General features: G+C 31.9%; 1 protein-coding gene across 1 annotated transcript; it reads right to left on the bottom strand.

The window, feature by feature from the left end:
- Positions 1-1,512: 1,512 nt before the first annotated feature.
- Positions 1,513-8,764, bottom strand: LOC132751441 (serine-aspartate repeat-containing protein C-like). Its single transcript, XM_060741594.1, has 9 exons — positions 8,561-8,764; positions 7,247-7,315; positions 6,484-6,602; positions 5,814-6,070; positions 5,054-5,203; positions 4,498-4,674; positions 3,704-4,008; positions 3,196-3,363; positions 1,513-2,479 (listed from the first exon to the last, which is right to left on the bottom strand). Exons 1-9 carry the CDS (start codon positions 8,760-8,762, stop codon positions 2,358-2,360), a joined length of 1,569 nt encoding a protein of 522 aa, XP_060597577.1. The 5' UTR covers positions 8,763-8,764; the 3' UTR covers positions 1,513-2,357.
- Between the last annotated feature and the right edge of the window lie 333 nt (positions 8,765-9,097).

The raw sequence follows: 9,097 nt of genomic DNA, 5'->3' as shown, positions 1-9,097 counted from the left end.
ATATCGAATTTCATTGAAGCTTTACTATTACTGTTACCATAGCAACCACATTTCGGAAGATACAAACTAATATTAGGTAAGGTACGTTATCTGAGTAAGAGCTTTAAACAGGGACGCTTTTTTTACACAACTACTGCAGTGCACCTATTTCTGTATTAATTGAAAACTGAGTTTATAAAAGCAGCAATTTGTAAAAAAAATATGGTCACAATCGCTTTTAAGGGCTCGTTTGTCCTTAAAGCTTTATTAATGATCAAAAGAAAACTAAAGCCGTAATTTTGATTTTACGGGCGTAAATTGGGCATTTTTGACAATATACACGCCCACCAGTAATTATGGAAATTAACGCCCATACTTTTCTGTTTTTTTCCTTGCTCTTAAAACATTGTGTTTTACGCCTCGAAAGTGACTTTACGTTGGAATTTTCGTACGGGATTACAAAAAAATAGCATATTAGAATAATGGATGAATAATGGATGAGTAGAATCTACTTCTTTGATAAAACTGTTAAAACTTTAAGTGTGATTAATCTGTAATAAATGATTATAGTTTTAATGAATCAGTTACATATCAGGAATTTCGAATATAAAGAGCAATCAATCGCTTACAAATTATGTTCATAAAAACTCGAAATACTTACGAGATATTTTGCAATAAATAGGTGATTAATTGGCTATAATTTTATTCTTAAACCCTGATTTTTCCATTTTTTGTTTGGGTATACATGTATATGTCCAGTGAATACCGTTTAGGAAACTGTAACGTTAAGAAAAAGAAACTTTTAAAAAATAAGTAATGGAAACTTAATGGGTCTTAAATAAGAGAACGAAAGTGGCAATTCGACAAACAACTTTTCTTGAAAATTATTTTCTCAGAATTGAAAAATTTATTGCCTACTGATGTCTTTATAATATACATTTCATTTTTAGAAACTTGAACGACCATTTTGTCCTTACCCTTAACAGGCATATACTGGTAACATAAAACTATTCAATTTGAAACCAGTAGGAAACTTCATACCAGACAAGTATTTTATTAGTCAGCGACCATGACCAAAAATCAATTTGAGTCTCCTAGAGACCATGGGCAATGTTCCCTCTAAAGTTTCATAAACTAAGTCATATTGCATGTACTTCTCAAGATATAAACAAGAACTTTACATGGATTGAAAGCGTCATTGTGACCTTTGATCATATGACTAGGGGAACACTGGCCATGGGCAATCATCCCAGGTTTAAAAACTTTGCCTTGTTACATCAACTAATGCGGATTCCTTCTCCATTTTTTTCATTTGACACTTCCGTGGTAGGATTCAAACATACATTTATCAGGAGTGTGTTACTTAATGTCACAAACCATTACCTTTGGTTGAGGCAAGAAAAATTAATGAACTACAAGTTTAAAACACACAGTAAAATATTGGTAGACACCTTTATTCTTATATAAATATGAACACATTCTGGTAATACCAATGTATATATTGTGGTAATACAAATAAACACATTCTGGTCATACAAATGTTTATATTGTGGTAATACAAATAAACACATTCTGGTAATACAAATGAACACATTCTGGTAATACCAATGTATATATTGTGATAATACAAATAAACACATTCTGGTAATACAAATGAACACATTCTGGTAATACCAATGTATATATTGTGATAATACAAATAAACACATTCTGGTAATACAAATGAACACAATCTGGTAATACAAATGAACACATTCTGGTAACACCTATGTAAATATTCAAAAAAAAAAGATCTCAGGAAAGACATCAAATATTTCAATTTCCCACAATTTCAAGCAGAAAGCAATATGTTGTTTTTTTAAAAAAAGAAACCTAAAAGAAAATTTTTGTAAACAACGTTATTATTTACCCCTTAATAATCATGTTACCATAGCAATTAAGTTAATATTTATATTGGTAAAGAATAGCAAGTAAGTTAACTTTTCTGATAATGTTTTCTTTAGTTCAAAATATTACACTGTCTAGGGAAGTTAAATCAATATGTGCGTCTACAAGTAAGTTTTTATTAATTGTACCGTTATTGTGATAATGTCACCTTTCATCAATATATTGCATTGTTAATGACATTAATAATTATTTCCATCTCTACAGTTGCAATAGGTCATCTTTTCAATGTTCATAACTTAACACACTTCAATGTTCACAGGTCAATATATTTCAGTGTGTGTAAGTAAACACATGTCTATATATCAAGCGTTCATAAATAAATTAACTCTTGTTTATAATGTATATAGTGTTCATAAGTTTACATATATTTACAGTTTTCAAGACATGCACATGTCAAAGTAAGTAATAGTTTTATGAGTGTAGAAAATGTTTTATTCATCATCATCACTTTCTATAATTTTCCTTTTCTGTATAACTTTTCTCAAAGGTACATGATCATCTAGATCAGAATCTGACTCTTGCCCCTGTGTATATAGTGTTGCTGGGAAACTACCTGAAAACATATAACATATACGGTAAAACTTCTGCAGAACAATATACAAAGATTCTGGTAGATGAGAGGAGTTGCTCCTGAGAGATTAAATTTGTTGTGAAGTTTTACTTTTGGAAGAAATAATACTGACTGATATATAGAGGTTATTGCTCTACAATGGACAACTCTGCAAAGATTGCATGATACAACCTTAAGACCAAAGTCAATCATTAAGTTTGTACAAAGGTGATATAAATAGGTTACTGCTCTACAATGGACAACTCTGCCAAGGTTGTACCGTACCAATTATTTAAAGAATAATCCAAAGTGTCAGCGTTAAACAATTAATTTGTAGCTAGACTATGTAGAAAACAAAACAATATAATCTAATTTATTTCAGCAATAGTTTTGGCTTTGTAAATTGAATAACTTTGTAATTTACAGCTTAAAAAAGTAAGTTTTCAAATGTTTTCCAGCAACAAATTGCATGCACTTAAAAAAAATAAAACAATTTTATGACATTTTTGCTATGTGTTTAATTTTGAAAATGTTTAATCAAAATGTAATGTGGTATAAATAAATATATGAAAAGGTGGTTTTAATCACTCAAAGAATAAATGAAAAAGAAGATAAAAGTTCCTGAAGATGTTTTTTTTTTTTTTTTAAATGACAAAATCTCAGTTTTAGAAACTATGATGTCAGCTACAATCCATAAATTATTATAGAAACAGAATTACCTTCAGTGGCTGAGGGAACTGGTTTATCATCATCACTATCACTATCCATTATTCTTGCTTTTTTAGCTTGACCTTGGCTGACCTCTGTCTCAGAATCACTTGACCTTGACCTCTTGCTTGACTGACTAGCTGACTTGCTTGAAGGGGTGTCTCGTCCTTTTGTAGAACCTTCAAATAGAGACAGAAAGTTATCTCTCTCTTAAGTGTAGAGACTTATAATATAATGCTATGTAATGTTCCATGCTTTTAAATATTTGCATTTCTTTTTAGAAATACTTTATCAACAATGTTTCTAAACATTTTTTAAACATTTATAATTGCCTCTCATTTCACATTTTACAACTTGTTTATACAAAACATTATCAGTAGCAAACTGAAGAAGAGGAAGTAGGAATCAGCTATCAAACCTCAATTAGACAAAAGAGTGTCTCAGATTACATAAGAGTTTAGATGAATGATCTGAACTGTAAACTTCACATGATGCAAAAAGAATCACAGGGGGATTTACCATTTTCTTGGTCACTCTCATCACTGCTTGATGAAAATGATAATGGCTGACTCTTAGAATCCTGTGACTGGTTTTCCTTATCTTCATCAGAATCAGACTGTGTCCCTGTTGCTAAATTTTTCAACGGTACATCATCATCAGAATCAGACTGTGTCTCTGTTGCTAAATTTTTCAACGGTACATCATCATCAGAGTCAGAATTAGACTGTGTCTCCGTTGCTAAGTTTTTCAATGGAACATCATCATCTGAGTCAGAATTAGACTGTGTCTCCGTTGCTAAGTTTTTCAATGGCTCATCATTATCACTGAAAATGTACACAAATTGTAACTATGAAATTCTTTGATTGATATGGAAACAAAGTATCTAAATGTAAATTAAATATGATGATTTTTATTTTTAAGAATTTGAAAAGGGAACAATTCATTAACATCCTTTGTGGGAACATTTCATCACATGCTGTTTGAGACCATTTTTTTGCATTCGACCTTCAAGTTTGACCTTGACCTTTAACCTAGCCACATGTTTCTTGCCTACGACACACTGTCTCATTATTGTGAACATTTGTGCCAAGTTATTTAAAATTCTGCTGACTAATGACAAAGTTATGGTGCAGACAAGCATAATCCAGACTGATGGCTGAACGTACATACATTGTACACTAAACCGCAATTGTGACAACTATGTTGAGCTCTCCGCAAGCAGGCTCAACAGAAAACCCAATACATCTATCTAATTAATAAAGACGACTTTTTATTCAGTTTTAAATTTTATGATAGAAGATAATGATACACACCTCTCACTATCAGAAGAAACGATCTTCTTCAGTCTCTTTTTCTGTGATGAATGAGATATCTGGGAACCAGCCATACTTCTCTCTGGTGACTGTGTCCTGGCTTCACTATCAGACTGTGTTCCTGTAACTGTAGACTGGACTCCTGATCTCTGGCTGGTCACAGACTTATCATCATCACTAAAACAATAATGAAAAAATACTAGTGTAAATATGCCATAAATATTGCATAGACACAAAAATCTAGCTTTTTGATTGGGTTTCAGTAACACCGACACTGCTGTCATATGATAACTATCTATTGATAGTAGTCAAAAACAGTAACTGTTCACAAATGTTAACTTTAGATTATTTCATATAAGGTAAGCTTACAACATGACATTAAATTTTATATAAATATATATTTTGGACCTCCAGTTGAGCTCCTTTAACATAAAATCCTCAATTCTATTGTAAATACAATATATGTTAAAAAAATGTCTTCCTTGTTAGTGCAGTGAAACTGTTTAAATTTCCAATAATAAAATTTACAAGAATTATAGTAAATCTTATAAATTACCTATCACTATCAGAGGATGACACCATCTTTACTCTCTTCTTTTTACTTGAAGAATTTCTGGACTGGTTCTCAGTATTATTCTCTCTTACAGGTGAATCTACCCTGTCATTCAAGGAACCAGTTTCATCAGAAGCAGGCTTTTTTCTTATCCTGCAAATTTCAGTATTTAAACATTTTCCATCAATTAATATTGACATATAGGGATATATTTTCTAATGACATGGACCGAAATAATGTATTTTTCGTGAATGACTATGCTAGACTTTACCTTGCAGCTATAGACCTGAATTTGTGCATAATGTATCAACTTATCAGCGTAATAAATTAAAAAAAAATCATTCAAAATATGACACAATTAGTATTTTTCAATCTTTTAAACATTGACCTATATGTGTAAATTTTACATATGGGCCTTGGGCAATACAGTAAGGTTTAAATTTCTCTAAAGGATTGACATTTATGTATTTTACAGGACCTGATTTGGTTTACAGATATAAACATATACAAACATGCACATAAATTGACACCTGCATGTAAAAGGAAAGAATGTGACATTGGCTGCAAAGAAATATGTTGAGTTATGACTTTGATTTAGCCACAGAGTGTACCTCGAAATTGTAACAGTTGTATTTCTGCAAGTTATGTAGAAGTTGAATCAGCGAAGCTGACTCACCAACATTTAATCTCACTACAACACCTCTGAAATATTTAGATTCTTATACACAATATACAAATAACTTCATCAATATTAGACACTTACCTTTTTGTTTTCTTAGCCTCTGACTTCTTTTTCACCAATTCTTTTAAGGCAGCAAACTTGCTGGCATTCTTCTTCTGTTTTGGTACCTTTTCCTTTTTTCTCTTTCCTTCTTTCTTTTGTTTCTTTTTTCTCTCCACTTTTTTTATTTGAATTCTGTCTGCATTAACAGGATGGTTATTTTCATCTAACACTAAACCTGAGGCAATATTACGAAGCTCAGCCACACTTAATTCTGCAGGGATTCTCCAAAATGCCTCCTAGCAATCAATAATAACTATTAATATATAAAATGATAACACATGTATCACTAACAAAATTTTATCCGTATATCTATAGTAGAATAAAATTTGATTATGTGCTTGATAATACAAAACCATTTCTGTTACTAATTTACAAGAATGACAATGGTCATGGATTTGAGAAGTTTGTGACCTTGACTTTGTTTACCTATGTGACATCAGTACCAGCAAGTCCATGAAGACCACTTCAAAGCCACTTATATATTTATAAATGTTGAAAATCTTACAGTTCCTCTCACATGCAATATTTATTCAAAGCTTCAAGAAAATGATTCATGTTTAACAATAAAAAGCGATATTCAATAAAAAAAAGTGTTTTAAAAGCTGTATTTTTTTGCTAATCATAGAATAAATTGGAACTAAAAGTGAACCTGTTCATTAGCCGGTGGAGCTAGACCAATTTTACTAAGGAAAGATAGAAACATTTTGTCCTCCATGGCTGTCTCGTTCTCCTCCGTTAGAGGAACTATCGGCACTCCTACATCCTCATCTATAATTATATAATATTCATTTTATCTTCACTTATTTGGTTTATCATCTTGCCATTATGTACTGAATTATTATAAAAATCCTTCATTTAAACATGTAAATTTGACTAATTTAAATACTCAGCTTAAATAATTTCCTGCAATTTTTATCGGTTCAAGGACAGTAAATTCTAAAACCATTGACCTATCATCTCCAAAAATGACCTATCATCTCCAAAAACAAAGGTGTTTAGTCAATAAAACCCCACATTTTTCAAAGTTGAGCATAAAAATATTATGTACTTTTTTAAGTTATCTTAACCATCTACTGGGAGTATATAAAAGGACTGCTGTAAGACTGATATAATGGTAGCAAACATTAGAACTGATCTGTTTGGGACCATCAAGCATACATCTGTCATTTCTTTAAAATCATTACTTTAAATGGACATAGTCTTTCATTTAAACAAAAACAAAACAAAAATTCGTAAAATATGGATCCTAAAATTTGATATTTAGAGTGAACATAAGGATTTAACATTCTCTAAAAACAAAAAGCATTTGAAAACAAAGAGAAATATGTATGAATACAATCATTCTGCTCTTATTGTGTACTTCAGTAAAGTTTTATAACTTTGCTTTAGAATGAAAGGGGATGAACTCTTACCTTCCTCCTCACGATCATCTGCAGTGCGATTAAGTCCCCTTTGTATCCAAGCTATCTGATCCTTATAACCTATCATAAAATATGAAGAAACCTTCATTATCATTCATAATCATGGAACAAGATTTATAAACCAAGAAAAATGAAAGCTAAGTTTTGCTAAAAGGTTTAACAAAAGACCAAAACAAAATTTATTTTAGTTAAAAAAAGGCATTTATTTCATTTTGTCAAATTTGATTTCAGGATAAAGCAGATTGATACAACAAGAGCTGTCAGAAGGACAGCGCGCTCGACTTTTTTAGTGCTTGCCTATAAAACAAAACTTTGACAGTTAAGGGCACACAAGACTTTAACTAGGAATTTCTAAGTACAAATCAAGAAACATTTTCACAGAGTTATCTTCTCTTGCTTACAGATAGGTCTCATGATGGCACATAAGAACTCCAACTTCCAAAGTAATATCTCAAATGGTTAGGTCAACAAGTGGACAAGAATGAAAATTTTAACTGAGTTTCTAAGTCAAAAAGGGCCATAATTCAAATAAAATCCTTAACAGAATTACCTTCTCCTGCCCATGTTTGGGACCATGATGGTAAACAAGTATTCCAACTTTCAATTTAATATCTCAACCAGTTCAGTCAAAAAGTTGACTGGTACAAAAAACTTAACCAAGATTCTAAGTCGATAAAAGGCCTTAATTTTTAAAACAAATCCCTGACAGAGTTACCTTCTCTTGCGTACAGATGGGGGTAATGATGTGAAATAGCATTAAAAGTTTCAAAGCAATATCTCAAAGGGTTAAGGCAATAAGTGGATTTTACCCATATTCAATGTATTTTCTAAGTCAAAAAAGGGGCATAATTCTGTCAAAAACCTTGACAGAGTTATGTCCTCTTGTCTGTTGATGAAGGTCGTGATGGTAAACAAGTATGGTCAGTTTCAAAGCAATACCTCCCAATGGTTTTGAAATAAAGTGAGGTGGTACAAAAAACTTAACCAAGCTCAATACACTTTCTAAGTCAAAAAAGGGCCATAATTCTGTCAAAAACCTTGACAGAGTTATGTACTCTTGTCTGTAGATGGAGGTTATGATGGTGAACAAGTATGGTAAGTTTCAAAGCCATACTTGTAATACTTCTGAAATAAAGTGGGGTGGTACGAAAAACTTAACCAAGGTGTGACGCCAACGCTAACGCCGACGCCGGGGCGAGTAGGATAGCTCCCCTTTTCATAGAAAAGTCGAGCTAAAAATGGTAACCAAGATCTGACAATTAACATTACAAGTTAACCAAGATCTGAAAAAGTATATTTTCATACCTTTTTCAACTAAGCCTGTAATAATTGCTGTCATATTGTCTGCTGAGTCAGATGATTTATTTTTAGAATCATCATCACCACTGTCATCATCAGAGCCACGCCTACTTTCATCCCGACTATCAGAGCTGCTACCACTGACACTGCTTACATCACTATTGTCGCCACTGTGACCCTCATCAATGTCAGATGGTAGTTCTCGCATACCTTAATTAAGAAAACATGTACATGTATCTACTGCATGTTTAACACTTTCTCATGCTTTTCAAGGAATGCTACCGTATAAGTGGTTTTTTCTGCGGGCTCCAAATTCTGCGGTTTTTCCAAATTTTGGCATGTTTTTATTTCTGCGGACTTTATTTCTGCGGCACATTCTTTGGACAAAACATGATTTAAATTCTGCGACTCGTCTTATCAAAGTATAAGTCACATTACCCTATCTATTATATTTACATATATACGTTCGCATTTGTTTATCGTCGTCACCGCAAAACTGTATAGTAATTACAAACAATTATATTGTTTGCTTGCAAACAAATA

Source organism: Ruditapes philippinarum, unplaced genomic scaffold (genome assembly GCF_026571515.1).
Source record: "Ruditapes philippinarum isolate M1 unplaced genomic scaffold, ASM2657151v2 ctg14460_1_1_1_1, whole genome shotgun sequence".
Taxonomy (NCBI): Eukaryota; Metazoa; Mollusca; class Bivalvia; order Venerida; family Veneridae; genus Ruditapes; species Ruditapes philippinarum.
The sequence above is the reverse complement of the archived record's forward strand: the minus strand, read 5'-3'. Positions and strand labels throughout refer to the sequence as shown.